Consider the following 26,044-nt stretch of genomic DNA (forward strand, 5'->3'; position numbering starts at 1 on the left):
TCATGTATTTTGCTAATTTACGTTTTTGCAATTATTACAAATATGTTCTGCTTTATATACACAGTTCTCTGTCTATTTGATGGAAATGAAAATAGATTTGAACTTTGAACTTTGAACTTTGTGAAAGAAAGAAAATAGAGTACGCTGTCTGACAGCTAACGATTGTGACGTAACAATGCACCCACGTGCTTCCCAGTGAGGCATCACCTGAAATCCATTGATTGATGGCTTAAACAGTTGGTGGACTGGTCGTGTGACAGACTTTGCAAAGTTTCAGTTGTACCGAGCTTTCAAATATTCCTAGTTGGAGTGAGAAGTTTTCTGAGAAAGTTCACGGGAAGTTTGTGGTTACACTGGCAAAACTTTGAGATCTTAAAGATCACGATCTTTTGCCTGTGTTACTGCAGCTAAATTATGATTGAAAATTGCTTTCCAGACATCCATGCTAGTTGGTCAAGAATTTGCCCCGAGAGGATTGTGTCAGTTGACCAATAATGCACACTATGGGCTGATCATCCTTCACACTGTGACCTGCAGTTTATTCATGTCAATTCAATCTCCCTTTCAATATTTACGCAGTGCCATATCTTGAATGTGTGAATCACAATACCAAACTATTACAATTGGTTGTTGAAAGCTGAGGATGTGTGTCTCAGTACAGCCAATGTGCAGTATCTGCTTTATTTGTCTCACATTGATGGTCTGTTATGATGTGTAAATAGACATTTACAGTGTATATAGCATTCGTTCATAAGCATTCTATGACTGTTTATTTGTTCTAAAAGCCATTGGCAGTCAGTTGTGACATTCCAGACCCAAACATGGCAATCTTTTTCACCATGATCAAAGTACAGATTTGCTAATTCTATGCTTTCAAATACCATCAACATCTGGCCCCCGTTTCATAAAAGACGTTAAGATGTCAACTCTTGCTAGAATGACAACTTCCCATAGCAACAGCCGATCAGAAAGCTGCATTCTTGTCATCATCATGACAATTGCCATTCCAGCCAGAGTTTTTATCATATCAACTTTTTTATCAAATGGGCCCTGGATCCCTTTCATTCTGTAGTGCAAGCTCCGTTCTGGAAATTTTGATACCCTAAGATTTTTATAAGAAACTAGTTGATTCTGACATTATTATCCTAAAGTCTGTATATAGTCGTATCTTTTCTGATGTTAATGGTAATACATATAATCAGTTTTTGATATATATAGGCCCTAATGTATATGCCAAATATTTAGCGAGGTTTTTATTTTCACGAATTTTTCAAGTTAGGTGCTATTTGTGAATTTAAAGGGTGTGTACAGTTCTGGTCGAGGTGTAGATTTAGCTTTTAACGTTTTGCGAGATATTCAGAAACCACTCTATGAGATACATGTCAAAGAGTATGCAGTTCTAAGGGGTATCAAAAGTTTATTCGACGAAAATCGGTTTTGAAATGGCTGAGATATCCAAAAACAAAGTGAATCAAAGAGATCCTAATAAAGTTGTGGCATGTCGCCTTTTATCATTATCACTTTTTTTTATATTTCAGCCATTTGAAAACCAATTTTCATCAAATAAACGTTGAATCCTTCTTAAAATTACATGCTCTTTCATAATTCATAAGAGGCTTTTCATTATCTCACTTAGGAATGTTCAAAACATGAATCCCTACCTCGACCAGTACTGTACAGTCCCTTTAAAGACACGCGAAAATATTAACTCTGATCCCGATATGAATGTGACGTGCACGTATACATTTCTCCATTCAGTACTGTACTCCATGATCGCGAATTTAACCACTTGAAAAAATGTTGGGAAGTCCCAATTTGTGAAAATTTAGAATTGCTAAGTATATATGGCATATATACAGTATAGTGTCACCACATTTTGCTATGCTACACATGTATGTATAATGTCAAAGCACTTTACATCATTCACTGAGCTTCCACATCCACATCTGTAGAATGCAATACTTCCTTTTTCACTGGAGTATTATAGGCTTTCATGCTTATGCTAATGCTGTCTAATACAACCAGAATAGATATACTGTAAATCAGTGTAGGGAAGAGAGTTTGATTACAACAGGAAAGGAATGTGACACATGTAAATCATTATCTGAAATGAACAAATACAAAAGGGAACATATATGGCAGGGGAATATAAAAGGGTTGGAGGTCTACTGGTCAGACAGTGATTATTAATGGAAGTGACAGAGAATACAGAGACAAGGTGTACAGAAAATATGTATTTAACTAAGCTGACTACAGCATCAAGACAATGTACAGACCTGTTCAAATAGTAGCAGTAGGGTCCTACAATACCATTTTATAGACATGCACGTCAATTGATATTGAGTGGAGAAGAAGAATTATATCTGTCATATTGGGGCTGATGACGCCAGGGGCCATGATAGGGTTGAAACTTCTGGCCCTCTCCCCATTCAAATGCACTGTCAAGAAATAGCCAGTACACCTCTTACTCACCTGCATGATACACAAAAAGATCGGGTCCAGGGCCCCATTATAAATTATATTGTATGAAAGATGTTAGGATAGCAACTCCTGTGGAAATGGCAACTTCCCATAGCAACAGCCAATCAGGAAGCTGGGTTCTTGTCATTCATTGCCACGACAATTACCATTCCAGCAAGAGTTGCTATTATATCAACTTTTCATGAAATGGGGTCCAGGATCTATCCTTCTATCAGCCCTGCTGAATTGGGCCGAGTCTTTGTCCAAAGCCCTCCTGCTGTATTTATTGCGAGAGGAGCAAACCAGAGGGTTCTCACATTGAGACAGAGTCAAGCATGCTATATTAAAGGCAAACCCAAGTTAGAAGACCTGCCAGAATTCTGTGACTTACATCTTGTGAATTGCTGAATTTCGCTATCGGGTTTCGATACCGTACCAGAAATCACAACCAATCAGCCAAGGTCTGCTTGCGCTTCCACATGATACATTTTGCTCTGAGTACTGACAGGGAAATCTAGTGATTCCATCTTTGTCATAGTGACCAATTGAATTATCAAATGCTGAAGTATTTAGAAGGAGTGGTGCACAAGTCTGCTTTATTGCTGGCTTAGGAAGAGAATTCACATTTGTACTGACTCAGAGGAAAACAGTGTAGGAAACCAAGATCCCAAGAGAAATGTGGATTGAGTGAAAGCAGCAACATTAGCAGAACACATCCGTGAAAGTTTGAGGAAAATTGGACAAGCGATGCAAAGGTTATGACTTTTTAAAGTTTTGGTATGGAACCGCTGGATGAAGAAACTACTAGAGGTAATGACATCATGTGTGGGCAACAATATCAGTATCAAGTTGATTGAATGTGTAATTGTCATGAAAAATTCAATTTTTGTGGAATTTCCTTTATATTTTCTTTATATTGTTTTCCACATCTGACACCATAACCTCTGTTAGTCTCTTCATCCAGCGGTTCCAACACCAAAACTTCATAAATTCAAAAATTCATAACTTTTGCATCAATTGTCCGATTTTCCTCAAACTTTCACTGATATGTTCTAGTAATGTTGCTGCTTTCACTCAATCCACATTTCTCTTTGGGCTTTGGTTTCCTTCAAAATCTTCAATAGCACAGATTCACCCCTTCAGCATAGTTTTGTAGATTTTCTCAGCAAAGTTTTAAATAACCTTTTGCCTGATTTTTTGACTTATCAAGTGAACGTAAAAGTATCTAACTACAATCTGAGGAACTCGGCATTTAAAGTATTGTTACCAAAACCAAAGACCAATTTCTGCAAAAGTAGTACTGTTTACATAGCAGCTCAATTATTCAATCAATTACCGGAAGCCACGAGAACATGTACAAGGTTAGCACAATTTCTGAAGGATATCGATTCTGTTTTCTTACTTGATTTATGAGTTTTTCTATTTCTGAGTAATATTTTTTTTTTATCACTTCCTTTCCGATATTTTTTTTTCTCTCTTCATACTACATTCTACTGTCTGACTGTTTTGTAAAGAGTGTTGTGTATATATGTATTTTTTCTCTCATCTATTTGTTTCGTTATACCGATTATTGTCTATGTATTATCCTATACGTTGATCGTACCACATTATGTTGTTTGTACAGTGTATATCAAACGGACTTGCTGAAAAACAGCCTAACGGCTGAGTGCAAGTATTTTTATCCGTGTTTAAATAAATAAAACAAACAAAACAAAACAAATCATTATGTGTTGGTAAAAGAAATATCATGCTATAACTAAGCTCTGAAGATACTTTTCTGTTGTGGAGTGACAACATTAGTTTAGTCATCACAAAAAGGGAAAACTAAGATGTAGTTACGGCATTATATGCTCTGCCGGTACCTGATGCACAGTAACTCCAGATTATCGGAAGTGCACAAGTCAACACTGAAACTGTGAAAGTGTTTTAACCCCATTTGATCTCTGATGTGGATTAGATATTAATTGAAACCTCATTCATTTGCACGTATGGTGATGTCTAGCATATGAACCCGGCTGCTCACGATGAAATATGTGCACATTTATATGTGATAAGGTAAATACTAGCCATCTTATACTCCAGTAAAGAAATGGTAGGCCAGATTAATTGAATTTGATTCTTAGAATGAACGGATAAGTTGTAGATCAAATTTTGACCTTGCAGGAAATGTCCACATCATACAATCACAAACACTACCCTATAGTGTCAATATGAGCTATTCATTATTGTATTCCCTGTGTGTATGGTTTAGGTCTAATTCTCCCTAACACTTCCCCATTCTTTGACACAGGTTGAACACAACTTGATTTCACGGTGACCCTTTCTTTGAGGTCACGGATGTGAGTACAATTTACAGATCATAACTATGACTTCACACCTTTCTGTTTGAGGAACTCATTCCAAAATGTGTTCGTGAAATTGCAACAATTTACTTTTGATTATTGGTTTGTTTGTTTTTTCTTCTATGTACATCATTAATAGGAAATACAAAATTTGTGACTGATAAAACTTATTCATACACTTGGACTTTACCCTCTGCTTGTACGAGAAATATGCACAGCAATTCTATGCCCACCATTTGAAGTAATAGAGCCATTACATACTCCACTGCCGTCAATGAAAGCCAGCTGTAGTCTGTTACTGCCAGTGGATATCATACTGTTGAGCTGTGAACACCATCATAGACTATAGTTATCAGCTGGTTTTTGTTGTTGTTGTGACAGGTAATATCAAATTCTGTCAGCATTTTAACACAAAAATTAAATCAAATATTTATTTCCTCTCTTACTGAGATTACCATTTCAAGATTATTATAATGTTTATTAGGTCTTGTTAAACAGGATTGTTTTGTTTATTTTTTGTTTGCTGTAGTCTACACAAGGTTATTGTATTGGTGTTAATGTTGGAAAGCAGAAGACATGAAATTGATATGCAACTATATGACATATCTTTTTATGAATATTGTACAATAATTGTGTAGTTCATAAGGCAACCTTTAATTATTTGTGCTTTGATGACCAATGTACCTGAAACTTTGCATGGTCATGCTTGTATAGGATTATTCATGTTTGCGCAAGGTATTATGATGTGTGCACTTGGTAGTATCATATTTGCAGAAGATACATATATGTGTACAAACATGTAGTATGCTGATATTATCATTCTTCTAGGTGATATGTCTGTAAATAACAGCGCTGCATTATGTGTATTTTAATAAAGCAGGTGTATATAGACCTTTAAAGTTGCATCTATGAGATACATAGACCTGTCCACTGTCTTTTCAGACCCACTCACATCACATACTGTATACACCATATATTTCGCAAGTGGTTAAATTCACGACCGTGGAGTCCTGTACTGAACAGAGAAAATGTATACATGTACGTCACATTCATATCGGCATTTGAGTCAATATTTTCGTGTGTTTTTAATTTCGCAAATAGCAGCTGACTGGCAAAATTCGCGAAAATAAAAACCTTGCGAAATATTCGGCATATACAGTAGTACATATATGTACATGTATGCTCTGTGTGTACTGTAAAACCAGAAAAGTTTGCAGCATGAAACTTTCACGAATTTGAGCCAACTGCCTTTTTTTTTGCAGCTCAAAACATTCATGTATTGCCACTGGCATTCAATACATTCAGTAGACAAGAACTCGTGCATGCAGTCTAATTTCACAAATCCAGGCTCCTTTCAAACTGTGCAAAAGTTTCATGCACATGAAAAAATAGCTTGTTTTACAGTATTTCAAGATGAGCATATTCAAGTTGTACAGTTATCAAACAGACTAAGTATTATCCATTCCCAGGAAATTTTTGGAGAGTTGTAATAAATCAGCAAAATAGTGCCTGTAAGGATCTGGATGGTAGCATATATCAAATTATAATTCAAAACCACAATTTTTACAACATTTTAACATGTACAACCTTACCAAATAACAAGGAGAAATTCCATTCTACATTCATTTGAATAGAAAGAGTAAAAGGAGGCTAATTTTCATTTAACGGTATTTAATTATTTTGTTGTTGTTGAAGAAATAGCTATTAACCCTCCCTCTGGCTTGCATGCAATTGTTTGCTAAGATTATTTTTTAGTGAATCGTAAACAGGAAGTTGTATTAATCTAGGGGTTGCAATGATGAAGCAGTAATTTTGACGAGGGAAGCCATGGCTGGCTTGTCATTGACCTAAAAAATCAATTCACAGTGTTTTTACATATCAACCACAGTTGGAGACTTTTTACTCAATGATGTATATACCTCATCTATATGTTCTTATGATTGGTATTCTGTGCAAATAGGTGAATTTGTAGAATTTCCAAACTCTCCTGTCTTTTTGTCCATTTCTACCGAAATTTTCTATTTTTGGTCTGTTGGATTGTAGTAGGAGATTCTCATTACAGTCAACTCGAGGATGGAAATAATTTTTCCTTTAAATATTTGACATTTTTCATGCCCTTCTCACAGATTATTAAATCATATTGAGATTGTTCATGCTACATGCAAGGAAAGTCTTAGCTTTCACCCATTTTTTTTTTTTTTTTGCTTTTGCTTGGTGTAGTTTCTTTTCAGCATGACTTTTTTTAGTCATGTAAGTAATTTATAATGTAGAGTGAAAAAATCTCTTTTATACAAGTCCTCTATAAACCATAAAAAATTATTTAGTTGGAAAATATCAAAAGCCTCTTCATTAATTTCTAAATTGGTGAAAAACAGATTCTTAAGTTGCTAGTCATTTTTAGAAGATTAATGTTCCTGCTTTTCCTTTAAATGGACATATTCTTTGTGTAGACTTCTGTCTGATTTTGCACAGATTTGATAAAGTTAGCCAGTCCCACTTTATCTTTTTTCCATATAAAATACATAGTGTAAAGCAGAATTACCAATTTTAAAGAGGATAAAATGATAAATACTGCAGCAGATTTCTGAACAATCAGTCTGTTGCACTTGGAACGACCGCAATTCTGTGCCGTGGTTTGTTTTTGTTTGGCATAGAAGGATCAGAGCAGGGAAGTGACCACTTCCCATCCTCATTCAATTGTGACTTCTAGGGTCACAGGGTCATCCTGTTGCTTACCAAACACTGTCAACACCATCTTCTTGGGACCAGTTCACTGGTGCTCTTAATTACAAACACCTGTAGGTTTTCTAAGGTCTCCCTAATACCCTTTTCACGCTGAACCCCCCCCCCCCCCAGACTGTCAGCACCCCAGCTCCCTTAAAGGGAAAATGCAGTCCCAAAATAAATTAGTCTGATAGAAAAGAGTAAAATCTTGCGAATTCAACGATTAAAAATTTGACGGAAATCGGATGGAAAATACGGAAGTTTTGAAGTTTTGCTTATTTCTGCAAAACAATTCTTGTACAGTGGATATGAATGTGCAAATGAGTGAGCTGGCCATGTCATAACCTCACAATTTTCCACTGATCGTGTACAAAAAATGACAAAAATTCGATGTTTCAAACATGATGTTATTCCTGGTTGAATAACTTCAGAATAGTGATCAGTAGGATATACCAAGATTTGAGCCGCAGGCATAATTGCGTTTGGATGAAAAACTGGAAATTTCAAAATGTTATGTACAAACTATATGGCAAGTTGGAGGGTATGACATGCTCACTTCCCCATTTGCATATTCATATTTCCCATTCAAGAACTGTTTCCAGAAAGATTGGTGAATCTTCAGAATGTCATAACTTCCTTATTTTTCACCTGATTTTGATCAAAATTTTACCGTTGAACTTGTAATATTTTATTCTTTCTTGTAAGACTACTTACACATACACTGTGTATGACATGCATATATTTTGCAAAGTTTTTTTTTTACAAATTTTGTTAGTTGGATGCTGTTCATGAACATATGCGAAAATATCAATTCTAGATGTTATTTCTCGTAGACCTCAAGAGAAGTATGAACGTAGGTCGTATGTTATCAGCATCATCTCTCAGCAAGTAGCATGCTGCCTTGTTTCATGTAAAAGCTGCTTTGTTAGACAGTCTGCATAATGACAAGAACATGCAAGAAAAATAGACCTGAATATGTATGTTTCTTTCATTGTCAGATACTGAGTGCTCATACTATACTGAAATGCAATGGATTTTGCCATGGATTGAAGATTAGATTTGGTGTTTAATGACCTGTCATGCAATGCAATAAACAAATTAAGTCTAGTAAAGTCCACAAGAAACAATAATGATTAAAATTCTGTGCATATGTGTGCTCTGCAGAAGTACATGTGTAACAAGAGTTTTTTTTTGTAATCCAAATTTTGCGAAATATATATCTGTGTTAATATTACAGAATATTTTCTATGCTCCTTGAAATCAGGCCATTATCAGAATAAGGTTGACCTTTAAAAATATATCATCATAATTGATGCACATGCAATATTTCAACTTTGACGGGCTCATATGATATGATATTAATTCGAATTGACCTGAAACTTGGCAAACATATGCTCAACAAAATTACGAAGCGATTCCTTCAAAAAAATATATCATTTTTGCTTTACGTACGCCCATATAGGTCTTAATGATGCACGTTTGCAAAATTTTGAAATGTTGAAAATGGCCTGCAATGTATTCAAAATGATCTCTAAGTCATTAGGAGCATTTTGAAATGTATGTGCGCATCATGATAACCTGAATAGTGACTATTATTTAATATTTAAATACAAATATTGCTTGCTCTATGATGCACTATACTGGATTAGAGAACGACAAATCCAAAAATATTCCGAGTGCTGTTTTGTTTCACCGAGGCCGCAGGCCGACGTGAATAGAACTGCACGAGGGATAATTTAGTATTTGGAGTTCTATAGTCCAGTACTGGTGCATCAATAGAACATGCACTAATTGTTATAGTAAATAGGTCCCTCAATCTAAATGTATTTTCCGTAGGTCTAGGCCCTAGATCTAACATTAGACTCACCATACCGGCACTGATTTCTTGCACGCAGAGTTTCATAACCTCTTGCACACCCTACTGTACTGTAGTTTATGTACACAGCGCGTGACGCTAGTACAGCCGTGTATGCGTATTGTACATCACAGAGCAGACTCGCGTATAAACTCCTACATTCTGCTCTACGCGCGCATACGTTGAAATGCTTGGCCTTGTCCTACTACATCCCTCCCTGCGCGAATCTTTGCGTACATAAAGCATAGGCACGCGTTGTAAGCGTTCGATATAGTGGCACCTATTACGGTCGCGCCACTATACCGGCATTTTCCCACAATCACATGATGCTATCCAACCAATCACAACGCAAATTTCATTCAACCTATTTACTGTTATAAAATGGGCTTTAGAATCTCTGCAATCTCAATGGTCAACTGTCATGCATTTATTTTTACTGATCCACACTGAGCCATGCATCGGGTAAAATCCGAAAGCATGGCTTAAGTCTTGTATTTTGTTGTAGGTGCCCTGGATACCTGATGGTAAAAAAAAAAAACGGCATTTCATGAATTTAAGGGCCCATTTTATAACATGAATGATGAAAAAAGAAAGAAAAGACAATAAGATCAAAGAATGAAAGAAAGATTCTAACAAGCCCAATGCAAAATTATCTGTGTGAGAACTTGAGATTAACATTAGTCACTCATTCTTAACCCACTACAACCCAAATATGGTAAATTTTATCCAGTGTTACTGTATGGCATGTTGGGTCTCTATGAACAATGGTTTTAAAATGCAAATGTGAAATAAGCCCTTTTTACACTTGTGTTTCTTAACCCCGGACTTTCTCTGACCCAGGACTTTCGTTAGTCCCGTACCAATTTTTTCAGCTTTTTACACTCGCCAATTAGTCCCGTACTAAGCTCTTGTCCGGGGCTAAGGAGAAAATTGACCTTTTTACACTCGTATTTCTTAGTCCGGTACTTTCCAAACCACATGAATAGTCATGATTACGCTGTGTACGGTACACGTACACGCACGCACCGGCAGCACTTGATTACCTCATTTCTGATTGGTCAGTGAGGGTCGGACTTCGTCTCTGTCGCTTAGCCCAGGATTATTTTTTCGTTCCGTTTACACTCACTTGCTTGGCACCGCAATTGCGGTGCTAACCCTGCTATTTTGCAGGGCCAAATAGTACGGGATTATCGGTGGGGCTAGCCCACTTTGGCAAAAACGAGTGTAAACAGAAAGTGGGCTAAGCTAGGATAGTCACGTACCAACGATGGGGCTAAGGCCCCCCCCCCCCCCCCCCCCCCTTAGCCCCACCGTTGACTAAGCAAAAATTTACAAGTGTAAAAAGCCCTATAGAGAGTTGGCAATAGACAGAAGGGGGGGGGGGGGAGAGAAAAAGAGAAGAAAAACAAAAACAAAAGAGAGAGGGAGAGAGAGAAGGAGAGACAGATAACTGAAGAGTCCTTGCGTGAATTGCTTTGATTGTTCTCAAGAGGGTATAGAATGACATCTTGGTTTCCATTTATATGCACATTATTGAATATTGGAATAACAGGCAGTGCATGTGTACCAGTGCAATAGAAACAGGACCGCAAGGTTATGATAAGTTAGTCACACTACTCAGCACACTTAATTGTGTCACTCCGTGTACTGTAAAAGAAGATATTTTTGCATGATTGTTTGCGATTGGCCAGGTAAAGTGAATTTTGTGAATTTTTAATGCTGTGAAATCAGAATGTGAACTAGTATTACTTGTAGGAAGATAAAATTTGTGTGTGCTGTTATTTTTGGGCTAGTACAGGTGACTCCCATTGTAACAAAGTTCACAAGACAGTACAATTATCTAATAATCTTTATGCAGTGATTGCATTTTCTTTCCTCTTGAGATGTAATTCAAAGAGTGAAGATCTGTGTGCCAGCAATACTGTGAGATTTATGAGGCAAGGACATTATCACCCCTTCTAATTTACATCCATGATTGTATGATCAACAGCTATGTTTGGCTGAAACTTGTGAAACTATTTTAATTGTATGTTTTATTGAATCATATCACAAACGTAATCAAATTATTTGCAAATGATTTGCGATGATTGGAAAAACAAATGAAAAAGGGTGACAAGAAGTTGAAAATAACCTCCAATTGACAATTCTACAAGTCCTTCTTGTATTTGTTCAATTGCATGAAATGTTCTTTGTTCTGTTTGACATAACTCTATTGGGCTCTGTCAATTTGAATGTGGAATGGAGTTTAGAATGGCTTTCCTTTTTAAGCAACAGTACATTTACATGAAAGAGGTTTTTTTTTCTCCTTTCTTTTTTTGCATGTAAAGTTGGATATCATATTTTTGTTTTGATGTATTCTACCCCAAAGGGCGATGGCACATTATGTTTTGGGATTGTTCGTCCATCCATTTATTCATTTGTCCGATTGTCCTTCTGTCATCCCATTCTTATGGCACGGTAGAAGAAAGATTACCAAAAAAAAAACCCAAAAAACAAAAACAAAAACAAAAACTGCCGATAGATTTTCTTGGTTCTTGGTCCAAGTACCTGACATGAGGTTTAAATGCCTCTCTCATTGCAAAAATTTCAAAATTTGGTTTAGAGTCAGGGTCGCATCTTTTTGATACAGCGTTCTCAATGTAAAAGACAATCAAAATGTTTTGGGTGGTGATTATTTGCCAAGAGCTGACCCACGCATGTTATTAATGGTATGCTTAAAATGTCACAGTTAATGCCAGGTCAAGATACTGCACATGCCACAACTGGTAAAGATAGCAAAGCACAACAAGCATGATGCATTGTGGTATGTACAAATGCAACATTGTTTGCAGTTACTGTTCTCACTGCGTCTTTTTGCAAAAATTCATGCTAATTTGTGTGATTTGGATTGGAAAAAAAAAAAAAATGTTGGCATTCTCCCCATAAAAATTTCGAGATTTGGGTCATGATCCTGATCTCAACAACAAAAAATACAAACAAACATTATTTTAGTGCAGTGAGAATGGCACAATAGACTTGATGATGAGATATTTGCCAAACTTTTCCATGCTGAAGTCAGAGTTATTGCACGGCAATAAAATGGCTGAAATGGCAGGGGTGAAAGGTGAATGGTCTGAAGTTAACAATATTCAGCCAAAAGTAATTCCTCTAGGTATAACTCTTCAGTCCTAAGTCTCAATTCACTTGTCATATCAGTATGTTATTAATTCATGTTCATTTTTGTATTTTTTTTTTAGGTACACCAATATGTTTTTACATTTTATTTATTCATTTTTTTTTGTGGGGGGGGGGGGGGAGGGAAGGGCAGAGGGTGTGGGGTTGTGGGTCAAGAGGCAGGGGTAGGAACACAGAGGATGTTGCACAGCCAAGTCCCAATCCGCCCAATGTGGTTTCACAGTGCTGAGTGGTCGTAGGCCAACAGTTTCCTGTTCACATCCTGAGTGAGCTTCCGCCATCGGTTTGAGTAACCTGAGCCTTCTACATCATCAGAGATCTCTCTGTTATTGTATGTCATGATTTGGATCCAGATCACATCGGTGATATTCCTCCTCTAGGCTGGTGTAGGATCGACCAACTGCCAAACAAACGCATCCGCACACTTCTCTCACTTCAATAGCATTTTTCCTGACAGGTGGCCCGCCATGAAAAGACAGCAGTCTGTTCATGAATCTCAGACATTCGACTGAGTTGTGTGTCATTGGTAGCTTCAGTTACCTCTTCTTCAATGCCTGGTGACCAAATTGAGTGTTGCTGCACAGGCATATAATTCAGCGTAATTCAAACCGGGATGAATGTATGTCAGGAACAAAGTGTAATCTTGTAGGATTACTTTGTCATCTAGTAGTGCCTTCGAGAGAGTTTGCTGTGGTGGCTCTACAGTAACTCTAGCTTCGTGTTAACAATTTTCTGGATTTGACAACATTGGGTTAATTGTGGATGTGCAGGTGATTTCCCTCAGTTGTATATAGTGGGATCTACAAGTATACCTGCCAGACATCTTCAGGTGAGTGCCAACAACAATGTTTTTGCAACACGAGCACATGTTTGAATGACAGTCTTTGTTGCATTGATGATGCAGTGATCACAGTGATAATGACAAAGATATGAGTGGCTCTTGAAATTTATGGTAATGCTGATGCAAGTATTTCTCTTAGTAGGGGATATTTTTGCCCATTCATCAGATTCAATAGGGAAGTAGATGAATCCTTCAAAATTGATTTAGATATTACTTCTTTTACTTCTGCAGAAAAGGGGTTAAACTTTTCATTCTCAGAGCAGATCTCTCAAAGTATTAAAAAACTTGCAGCATTACCTCATTTGTACCATGAGTTTTTGGTTTTTTTTCTTTTTTTTGACATTATGCTAGTGGAATATGTAAGGGGATGGGCTATCAACACTCTGTGTGCATTTCATGAAAGATGGAAGGAAAACCCATTGGGCGTAAGGATTCATTAGCCCTTTCCTTTCTTTCCTTCCTTTCCCTTCACCATTATGCAATGTACACAACACACACGATGACATTTAATTTCTTGAACAACACATTTCAAGTTCATTCAGTGCCCTCTCAGTATTGGTGTCTTGGTGTTTCAGTGGGTTAATACAGGGAGGTGAGATACCTCTCTGGTTAATAGTTTATGTTTCTTTATCAAAGAAGTGAAGATAGGGAATAAAAGTAACAATAATGCAGCTACAAATGATGTATTTATAATCAGCGGATTGATGATGAAGTTGATAATGATGGTTTTAGGTTGTGGTGTTCATTTTGAAGATGGAAGCCCTACTTGTGCCAAACCATGTATATGTGTACTTGTGTGTGTTAGGGAGGGGGGGGGGGGGGGGGGGGAGTGGGGTGGAGGGGCGATCCTAAAGGTAAAATGACTTTAAATGCAACTCAGTATGACATTTCACCAGTGAAAGACTCTTCATTTGTAAAATCTCTCATGATACCAAAGTTGCTCAAAGATCAACCACTTCTTCATTTGAGGAGAAGAAAACTAAAGGCCCTTGTGTCATAAAGTCCACTATTGCTCAAAACATTCAGTTGTTTCTAAATAGTCACCAAGGTCCTTGTAAAATATTGTGATAGCAGCTCAACAGTGAGAACCTTCTGAGTGGCAAGGGGTCTGCCATTCTTTTAAAGGGAAGGTAAACGCAAAAAGCAATGGGGATTGAGTGAAAGCAGCAAAATTAGTAGAACACATCAGTGAAAGTTTGAGGAAAATCGGACAATCGATGCAAAAGTTATGAATTTTTAAAGTTTTGGTGTTGGAACCGCTGGATGAGGAGACTACTAGAGGATATGACGTATGAGTGGACAACAATACAAAGAAAATATAAAGGAAATTCAACAAAAATTCACTTTTCTAGAATTATGAAAGAGCAATGGACCAACAGCTTTCAGAAAGCAGGGGGAATAATTGCTACCCTTAACATATGTAAATATCAAGTTGATGGAATTTGTAATTTTCATGAAAAATGGATTTTTGTAGTATTTTCTTTATATTTTCTTGGTATTGTTGTCCACTCATACGTCATAACCTCTAGTAGTCTCCTCATCCAGCGGTTCCAACACCAAAACTTTAAAAATTCATAACTTTTGCATCGATTGTCCGATTTCGTTCAAACTTTCACTGATGTGTTCTACTAATGCTGCTGCTTTCACTCAATCCACATTGCTCTTGGGGTTTATCTTCCCTTTAATAGCTTTTCTCGTGGGTTCCTGCAAAATCGTGACATCAGCTCCTGGAAATGCAGTGTGACAGTGTAACTTCGGACCTGTGTTTCCTGCAGTTTGTGCTATGTGGGAGGATGTTGTACTACTGCCAAACATATATGGGTGCAAAAGTAGCACTGGCAGTACTTACTGTACCTCTGGGAAATGTGATTTAAAGGACAAGTCCACCTTCATGTACATAAGGATTGAGAGAATGCAGCAATATTAGTAGAACACATCAGTGAAAGTTTGGGGAAAATCGGACAATCCATTCAAAAGTTATGAATTTTTGAAGTATCCGCGCAGTCACTGCTGGATGAGAAGACTACTACAGTGTTTGATGTCACATGCGTACAACGATATAAGTAAAATGAAAAGAGAATTTCACAAAACTTTACTTTTTGAATAAAGTGCACATTTCTTCGACTTGCTGCTGACGTATGGTACTGACGTATGTTAAGGGTAATATTATTCCCCCTGCCTTCTAAAAGAGAGAAGTCAAGTGTTCTTTTGTTATGCAAGAAAAATGGAAATATGTTGAATTTTCTTTATTCTTTCTTTATATCGTTGTACTCATGACATGTGACATCACAAGCTATAGTAGTCTTTTCATCCAGCCGTGACTGATCAGAAACTTAAAGAATTCATAACTTTTTAACTGATTGTCCAATTTTCCTCAAACTCTGAATGATGTGCTCTACTAATATTGCTGCATTCACTCAACCCACATGTCTATGAAGGTGAAGTTGTCCTTTAAGATATATACATATATATGTGACAGTGCATCACAAGACCATCAAAAAGTTGCACACCCTGAATAAACAGGAGGACTCAAAATAGGTGAATAGGTTAAATGGGTCAGCCTAGTCAATCTTGAGTTTTTCATACTTCTTGAAAGGGCAGTTTTTCTATATTACTTTAAAGTTTGGGGTGAGGTATTATGTTTTTAGCAATTTTCTAGAACACCTTTTTTGTAGAATAGTGTGAGTACCCATTTCATTTCTTAAAAACCCTTAACATACTCCTCAATTCCAACTCCTGTAACTTTTGAATGGATGGTGTCACTGCTTTGGAAGTTGGTTAAGTCTTGAACAGAATATATTAATCAAGCATGCTTGATTTCAGCTTAATCCGATATTCCATTCATTGTTGATGCTGTGGAGTTTTACATCCTGTTTTTTTCCCCATTTACTGCACAAAGCACGGCTTGGTAAGATTAAGTGCTTGAATAGCATGTTCATGAACATGTCAATAGCTTCAGAGGTCTTTGTAGACAGGTTCATTAATGTGTCAGTAGCTTCATTGGTCTTTATACACAGGTTGCCTTTATTTACAAGTGGTCGCCATGAGAAGAAAATTTGACTCCTAAAATTACCAAAAAAAGAGAGAAAAATACTGCAGATCTCTTACGCACAGTTATGTCATAGCCACAGTCATTGTGTAGATGGACACCAATGAAAACAATTGTGCAAGTGAGGTTATGACAAGGGAATGACTCCTCAAAACTATGTTTACAATAAAATTATATATTATATGGTTATACTAGTTTCATAACCATATATCTTGAGAGTTATTAAAGGGATGAATGGTTTGTGCATGATCTTTCAAAAAGTTATTGATTTGATGTATTACACTCACTTTTCTTTCAATTCTGCTAGTTCAACATAATGGATAGATTTGGCTATTTATAGGTTTTCCAACCACTCCGAACTGAAAATTCAGTCAAGTTTTCTTGAGACTATTTGGTATTATGACAACATGAACTTTGATGTATTCAACCTAATGCAGCAGTCACTACAGATATTTTGGATTGCATCCAGGTTTTTTTTTTTTTTTTTTTTTTTTACTTTCTTTTATGCTAGTGGTGTGCCAGTGATATAAAGGTGAGTGGAATTCCAGCTTTCACTGGTATTCCCACTTTCACAGGTATTCCCAAAGGAAAACCATTGATCATTTCGCTTCCTGCTGGCCATGCCGCATCCTAAACACAAAACTTACTGGGAAAAAAAAATCATTGGGTATAAAAGAAACCGAAAATAGTAACAAGTATTAAGAGAGTCAGGACAGGTTCACACAGAGACAACAGGATTTAATGAAATGTGGAGAACAGTTTCAGAGTATTTTTTTCCAATCCTACAGCTTTACCCTTTGGTGGTTTGAAAATCAAATATCCTTTTCAGTTCAGAAATTTCATATTCAGATGGGCAAGAAATTTAGAGAGCTTTTAGAAGAGATGTGATATATTTCATGAGATGCTTCTATACTGCATCACTTTATAGTGATCTCTGCTTAGCTGTTGGCATGACGACACACGATTTTCCCTTTAAATGTCTAACCATTTGACAACAATATCTTGTTCAAATGCATGTATAATGTCATCTTAAAGAGGGGACACCTGTCATTCTGCATACATATGTCTTCACCATTTCCATTATTATTGTGTGTGTCGATGTGTTAATGTTTGCAATATTTTGAAGCTCTTGCAAAAGGTATGTGTCAGCAGGATTGGTAGCCTTTTGTCAAGGCCCTCTCGCTGTACTGGGTGAGCGAAGCGAGCCCAGCCGAGAGCGCCAGTGCGAGGGCCTTTTGAGATCTACTTCACACATTATTATTCATGACACGTGAACCCTTCTGAATACTCATTTTAACGGGTTCCGGTCGACCGATGGAACATGGCGCGCTCCCCGCATCCTCAGTCTTGGTGTTGTCATGCCTGTTCGCATGCATCATTGACCACCCGCAGAGGTCTGCCACAGAACTCTACACACTCAGTGTGTAGAGTTCTGTGAAGTCTGCGGCGTGCATTCGCTCTATTCAAATCGGGTTCGAGCAGACAGACACGTTGATTGGTCGACTTTTGCTCCCGAAATCGGGGAGCAAAAGTTGGTAATTCAAAGGGCTAACAAAAGGATGAGAAGCAGATCTCAAAAGGCCCTCGCGTAACCCCACTCAGCTGGGCTCTCTTCACCATACAGCGGAGGGCCTTGACAAAAGGCTACAGGATTGGTGGAAACTGCAAAACCGTCAATGCAAGGGATAAGTTTCCTGATATCGCATCACAATTTGGGATGCATTCTGGGTTGTTGTTTTTTTCCCCACTGTAACACATACTATCTTTTGTGTAGCAAGATTTCTTTTGTAGGAGTGTACACAGAATGCTATTAGAATATTCATCAGGCAAAATCACTAATCAAATTTGGGTTGGAAAATCTTTCCCTGAGCTGTGTTATATTTGTGATTATGATTATGATTGGTGTGTATTTTGCTTGATATCATTGGTATTTAAAACTTGTGACTTGGGAAATGCACAATATGCAGGTTGTCATCCTAAGAAACAGAATTTTAAAGAAAAAACAAAACAGAATGCTAGAGTTGTAAAAGTTTTAGCGTTTGTCTAAAAAAAGACATATTTCCTAGAAAAATAATCAAAGAGATTTTGACATGAACAATTGCTTTCATTTCCATGTATAATCTATACAGAATTTTTTTTTGTATTTTTGATTTCACTCTTTTTCATTTCTGACTCTTCTACTTGAAAAACTTTAAACATCACTGTGCTATCCTATTAATTCCTAGCGTGTGAACGCTTGCAAACAAATCTTTTGAGATTAGAATCAAGCTCGCCATCCAACTGTTTTGTACATGTGAATGCGGATATTAATGTAATGTCCATTGTTATGTCTGTGGAATTTGTGCTCATTAAACTCATTGGGACAGAAAGGGTTCATGATTAAAATTTTTGCTAGCCCAATTTTATGTGACATTATGCAAGGAATCATCTACATTGTCTGCATATATTTTGTTGCTGCAAAACGTGATAATTACTCAGTAGAGTTATCAAAAGGGCATGAAAATGAGGATGTAGGACTGACTTTGGAGCAATCAAACACAGGATGGGGAATTTCATGAGTGCAAAAGTAGCCTCAGAATGTCTCTCATATCGGTAGTTTTGGTGAATGATCTGCTAATATTCAGAAGTCATTATTGCATTGTTGAGCCAGTAAGGAGGAAAGGGGAAGTGGAACAGAGAATGTGCATGAGTGTGAGTGTGTGTGTGTGTGTGTGTGTGTGTGTGTGTGTGTGTGTGTGTATGTGTGTGTGTGTGTGTGTGTGTGTGTGTGTTTATGTGTGTGTGTATGTGTATGTGTGCATGTGTGTGTGTATGTTCTCATCAATGGCTTCCACCAGGAATAATAGTATTTCACTCCAGGCAACTGGGGATATATTTTACACTGAGCATATGTATGTTTGTTCAGAGTATTTAAAACAAATTAAAAAGCACCTTTTTAAAGGTAAGGGATACCTTTTACAGACCTTCCAAAATGCAGCAAAACATTAAATATGAACCTCAGGGGACTTGCTTAGGCCACTGCTGAGAAATTTGGAAGTCAACAGTTGTCTACAATTTGAATAATGCACAAAACTCAACTACATTATGTACTCAGTAGTTCTGTGTGTCAGCCACACTTAAGCCTTTTTGTTGCAGTCTTCTGTATTTTTGTATCTATAAACACAAATCTAAAAGTATAAGAGCTGATGTAATAACATATAGAGTGTGTGGCAAGAATGTATATAAAAATGTTTGTAAGTTTTGATGAACTTTCTTCACAAAATATACATGATGGACACACATGCAGTGCATGGGTCTGCAAAGGTAGCCTAGTAATGTACTGGAATTTACGGTGAGCCCCGAAAAAAATTCAATTCAAAATCTAACGGTCAATAAAAATGTACTAAATGTTACCTTCCACTTTCAATACTTTATGGGAGTTTCTAAAATGATAGTCTCTTCAACATACCACTGTATTTATACAACTCTTCATTTAAGGCATGCAAATGGGGCCTACCTTTAAGGCCCTAAGGGTATATATACCTTAGGGTATATAAATATGTATATAACACACCTGCCCTTTCTACATATTTAGGACCTGTATGTAGCCAAATAGTTTTCACACTATTCAAATGGGGAAATTTGCACATTTTTACACGTGTCTTTGATATCTTGTATGTACCTATGCACGACATGAAGCCTGAATTTTTGCTTTCATAAACTGAATTTAAGTAATATTTCTTTGTGGTTTGCAATTTCAGTCAGTCAATTTATCTGAAAAAAAAAGAAAAAGTATATGTTTTTGAGATACAAATAATGGAATAGGTCTGGTTACCTCGAGCAAATTATCATATCCGCAGTTGAAGTGAATGTGTATGTATGTGTGTGTGAGAAAGAGAAATAGATGAAAAGAAAAATGAATGGGTATGTAAAGAGTGATAGAAGATTGAAAATAATGAGAGATATGAATGGGAAGAGTATATGAGAGGGAGAAAATGATAGGTGAAATAGAGAAAGAAATGTAGAAAGACAAAGAGATTAACCCGTTGAGGATGGACTGATTTTGCTACAACATGCATTTCCCATAGACTCCTGGCTGGGTATACTCAGGACTCTTCCTTAACCGGTTAAGAAGAAAATGAGACAGAGAGACAGAGAAAAAATAAAGGAAGGAAGGGGGGGGGGTGAGGGTGGGGGGAGACATTTAGCAGCCTGTTTTATCACTACCTGTAAACAAGCAATTGGTATGTAAAGAGTGGAGGACAACAGGTCTATTGCCCATCCTATGGAAGAGGACTGGCCCTCCTAGGAGCTCCAAGGGAGTTCCCACTGCCCGTTTAGGGGTTTTCCCTTCTTCCTCGTACGACAATGAGGATAAGCCTATTAGAGGTGAAGAGAGTCTGAATGGTGCAAACGATTGCCTCCTCTTTGTATTAACCCATTTCCCTCGGCAAACTGGTGTGCCGTGCAGTGAATATATGGGACATAACTCCTTCTCGGAAGCAATTTGGTATTGGTAAAAAAACAATAACAACAACAAGCAGAGCCAAGCTTATGTGTGCATGTCAAGGGTGCCTCCAGATTGTGTGGCCATTCCACCTTCCGGCAGGCTAAATACTTATTAGGAGTCTGGGCACTGGGTGTGATGGTCTCTCGTACAGTTTGGTCCAATTTCAAACTGTGCCGGTAGTTTTTGGCTCTCACAGGATATAATCAACCAGACATCTTCTTCTTGTGGATTTTTGTCGAGTGGAGGTAATGGCTCAACAAGCTCCTTGCCCGTGGTAGTAAGTTGCAGTCCCTCGTTGTGTTCACTTGATAATTACCTTCCACCTCTGTGAGGGAACCCTGAGTGGGAGGAGGTAGCTAGACCAACTGTTTTACTTGTTTTATGCCTTTGTATCAAAATGCATGCATACTAGCATATTCACTACCTATTAAAGAGATGCTAGTATCCTTCGTAGCTACCCCCTCTCCCTCGTCAAGAGTTCATTCCACAAGCTGGACTATCATGTGAACATGGGTGCATTGACAGTGATTATGAAATGATGTGAATTTCTCATGAGATTTTGTAATGTGAATGCAAATACTTCGCAAACACATTGCGATACACTGTGGTATTTAGGGTGGTAATTCAAACTTTGCACAAAATAATATATGTGAGATTTGAGTGTGAATCATTTCACGAAATACCACTAATCGTACAGCGGTGTATTTCTCATGTGACCCTACATACTTCGTTTTTTTTTTTGCACTGGAGGTATGCGCATACACAATGCCACATTATTTTGTGAATGAGACCTACATTTACCATGTAGGTATCTACTCTATAAGCTGTTATTTTCGCGTACAGACGTGCATTATTATTCTCGGGCATGGCGACATTTTCGCATGTTGTTAGATTTGCAATCCAAGTGTGATTCGCCCGATTAGTGAAATTTAAACCCTCACGAAAATAACAGCTTATACAGTATTATACCATCATATTTTTCTAGTGAGAATGGAACCAACAAATCAAACAAAACAAATGGTATTTCATACTGTAGTATTAAATTCTAATGAGAATACACCTTGTGACGTCTTTGTTCACACTAGACTTTGAGTATGATCTTTATTTCGGACAACTGAGCACTGTAAACCTCCTGGTGTTCACATTGAAACTCTCAGTCATTGATGTAAAAATTCTCACCAGGATATAAAAACTGTATCAAAAGTCAGGCATGTTGATCATAATAATACAGGCCTGTTATATCCAGCATCCTGAAGATATATTATGTTTCAGTTTCAGTTTGTTTAATTTTTCCACTTCTACAAATAATCATATGACAAATCAACATTTATGTTCTCATCAAATATCAGCCAAAGTTCTTAAAGGAATGGATGTAATTACGTGTGTACAAGAAAAGATATCATATTTTAACCCATTCCTTCTGCATTAATTCTTTGCGAACCTTCAATGCCCCCAAAGGAGATTTGTTTGCTCGTCGACAAAGAATGGACAGGTTGGTAATCTGCCTGTGCAAAAGTCGGGCTGTACATGTTTTCCCTTTCCATGGTCAACTGCATGTGCCATTGAACAATGCAAAATATTGATAGGTCATGAGGTATAGAGGATGCATTGACAAGCTTGTGAACTCTTTGTTATACACTATAAGGGCACCTGAAAGGGGTCAGTGAAAGTAAAAAAATCTTGTGAGCTCTGCCCTGATTGCTCCCTACATCATCATACAAGTTTCATAGGAAATAGCAAAGCAAATGCTTCTTTTGAGAAGGTAAAGTAAACAAAAATACACTCAGTTTTGATACGGAAAAAGAACAGATATTGACAGAAGAAACTTGAATCTTTTGATCAAAGTCCTATTTCTGGTCAGCATAACACAAATTTAGAAGCATGAATTTAGGTCACAAATGCACACTCTTGTGTACCGGGTTCCCAGATATGAGTTGATGCTGCCGGGTTTCCCCAAGGAATGGGGTAAGGTACAGATGGAGGAGACCGTTATCAGTACTAGAGCAGTTTGCTTTACTGGGATAACAGCTTCAAGGGGATATCGTATCTTTTTAAATGTTTTTTTTTTCTAAGTAAAGCAGCCAAAAAAAAAAAGAAAAAAAGAAAAAAAAAGGTCAGAACTTAGATATTAGTAAGGACAATGGAGCCCCCAATGTGTTTGACCATGGAGCTATATAGTAGTTCCTTGTTCTGATCTTGGATACTGAAATACACTCTGAATGAAATTCATTCAAGTGTAAGGTGTGTGACTTCATTTGGATTGCTCTCTGCCTTCCCCAGCAGTACATTCAACCCCAGTGTATTTGACCCTAGTATTTCTACATCTGGTGTCTTTTTTTTGTGTGTGTCAAATCTAACAGATGAGTGCAGACCAAAAAAAAAAAAAAAAAAACCCAAAACAATAGAATGAAAATAAAAAGTCAGTGTGTTGTGAAGTCTGTCAGTATCTGCACAACTACTGTGGGGTTTGCCCCTGAAACCAAAAGTAGACACGAATATCACATCGAGACTATAATGCATGGACAAGACGTTGTTTGAATGGAAGTGACACCTAGTGTAGACAGAATCTCCTACGCTTTATTTTGCAGGCAGAAGTACGTGGATGTAATAATCCTAATTTCCATGCAAGTTATATAAAATATGACACCTGCTCAAATAGAAGACTGCGATATTGTGCAAGTATTTCAAGCTTTCCTGATTCGTAGTGTGAGTTGGTTAAAAAGAATATATGTATATTAATATATATCACTTTTCTTTGTTGTTTAGAACCCATTGAGGATGGTTTGCTTTTGCTACAACACGCATTTCCCATATAGACGCTTGCCCGAATGTATTCAGGACTCATCTTCAGTGCGTTTAATTGTGTTTATGTACTTGTGTATATCATTAAGTTGTTTATTAATTCGTGAGATTAATGTTGTATTATGAATTATTGTTATTGCTATCATATTACAATTATACACAAACACAAAAAAGTAGTTCCCCCTAATCAAAATGGCCTGAGTTACAACAACAAAAAATTGGTAATCGTATCTCGGCACGTATTGACTAAGGTGTTGATAGGGCATGATCGCTTTCAGATAATTCCTTCATTGTTGTTGCTAAGAAGTTTTATATCTTTTTCTTTTTGGTCCTATTCATTGCACACAGCACGGCTCACAGCCAGATTAATCGCTATCATAGACCCAATACTTTAGAGCCTTTTTCTCAGTACACACTTTTCCAGCATGTGTACTTTCTTTCTAATATTTAGATAGGTTAGGAGATTCTGTTTGTATTGAGTTATGTATCATTTTAAAGCTCAATAGTTTCCTCTTTTCAGAATCTGCTCATCTTAACTAAAAATCCATGTCTGGCAACTCTTTGTTGTTGTTTTTTTAGTAGTAGGGTCCATGCCAGGAAGCTGTACTTATTTTCACATTGACAGTTAAAAAAAGAGACCCCAGGTCTGCACTGCATGCAGGAATGTGACAATTACTGTAAAACACGATATATTCGCGGTATGATAATTTAGCGAATTGGAGCCGGCGGCCTTTCTCGTGGCATGAAATTTTCACGAATGTTCGCGCTCGCTAAATTTGCGAAATTAAAATGCACGCGAACATTCCTTGTTTTACAGTGTGTTGGACTGCCCATACAAAAGGCAGATTTCAGGACAGAATGTTCTTTTATAGAATGTAGTGATTACGTAAGATATACATGCTCTTCTCTGCAGGGCTCCATTACAGCATCGCGGCGTACCTGATTGAAACGAGAGTGGTCCGACTGGATGAGGAAGTGACCAAGATGCTGGGGGGAGACATGCTACCCCTCCTCAAGACATGGGTGGAACAGGAGGAGGATACCAGCAAAAACAACAACAACAATGAGACAGTGAGTGCATGGTCACTTTTCTTTTCTTTCTAGAAGTGTATACTAAGTCAACAACAGTAAAATTTTCAATTCAGTGCAGAAACTGGAATTACTGTTAAAGTGGAAATTTTCAAGGTGTTGAAATTTTTGCGCATTTTGCGCAACCAGAAACCAGCGTGAAAACATAAGAATGCAAATATCTTTGCTTGTTGTGTGGTCCAGTTGTTCATGTCTGGATTCCGCGGAATCAAAAAAATGCGAAAATCATCTTACCCGACCGAGCATGAAGAATTACTCATCAAAAAATATCCACTTTTACAGTAGATGGCACAGACAGTGTGCTTCATGCTGATCGGCACCTACCAGCACTGGCCTGCTTGCTCTGCTGATTGGCTCAGATCGATGCAGTCAAGGTCACTGTCAGTAAACAAAGACCAAATATAATCCTGTTCCTGTTTGAAGAACGCCTTTTCCTTTCTTTTATTAAAATTCCCCATGATTGTCAACAAAGGAGATGTTCGTGAGAATTGGGTGCAAGCTAATTGGAGACATGTTAGGCAATGGCATCAACCCGTTGCTTTATTTAATCTACCTACACCTGTACATATGAGTGTGATTTCACGGTAGCAGAACTTTTGGAAGTTGAATTGAAGATGAGGGAACTCTTCATTTTGCGCTATAATTTTACAAAAGGCTTGAGATGCCCCAAGAAAGGTCAGCAGGTGGAATGACCAGTGATGTAGTAACTCCTTTCATGTTCATAATGAATGTTAGTGGAATGTAAATTGACTTTCTCTGTCATGAATGTGCATTTTATTATCATCAGTATTGTGATGATTATTATTATTGTTGTTATTATTATTATCATTATTATTATTATTATTATGTTAAAGCAGTGTGGATCAAAAGTGAAAATGATGGGAAAGTAAGGCTTGAATTGTTTTGTATTCTGAAAATAAAACACACACACATATACACACACACATACACACAAAAGGGTACGTGTAGATACCATGTGATTCACTCTCGACAGGAAATGACATGTAGGCCTGCTTGGTTTGGGTGCTGTTTTGAATGGGGGAGGGGGGTTTGTTGATAGTTGATCAGCTAGTTGATTTATGCACTGATATAGCAATGCACCTGACTAATTGCATGATTAATTGAATCATTTTTTCTTATTATTTTTGAAGCCCCTCCCCCCCCCCCCCCCCAACATTTTGGCTGATATAAGTTACAGTGAACCAAATAGGTCTGTGAG

General features: G+C 37.3%; 1 protein-coding gene across 1 annotated transcript in view; it reads left to right on the plus strand.

The window, feature by feature from the left end:
- LOC139709014 (uncharacterized) overlaps positions 1–24,807 on the plus strand; it is a gene marked incomplete at its 3' end in the record, with an annotated part of 38,711 nt that extends 13,904 nt beyond the window's left edge. Inside the window, exon 5 of the mRNA XM_071620982.1 lies at positions 24,650–24,807. Coding sequence (XP_071477083.1) covers positions 24,650–24,807 — 158 coding nt within the window. The remainder of the gene's footprint in view (positions 1–24,649) is intronic.
- Positions 24,808–26,044: the final 1,237 nt, after the last annotated feature.

This window comes from Diadema antillarum, unplaced genomic scaffold (assembly GCF_040938485.1).
Source record: "Diadema antillarum isolate AM-2024a unplaced genomic scaffold, OU_Dant_1.0 seq00001399_RagTag, whole genome shotgun sequence".
Classification (NCBI taxonomy): Eukaryota; Metazoa; Echinodermata; class Echinoidea; order Diadematoida; family Diadematidae; genus Diadema; species Diadema antillarum.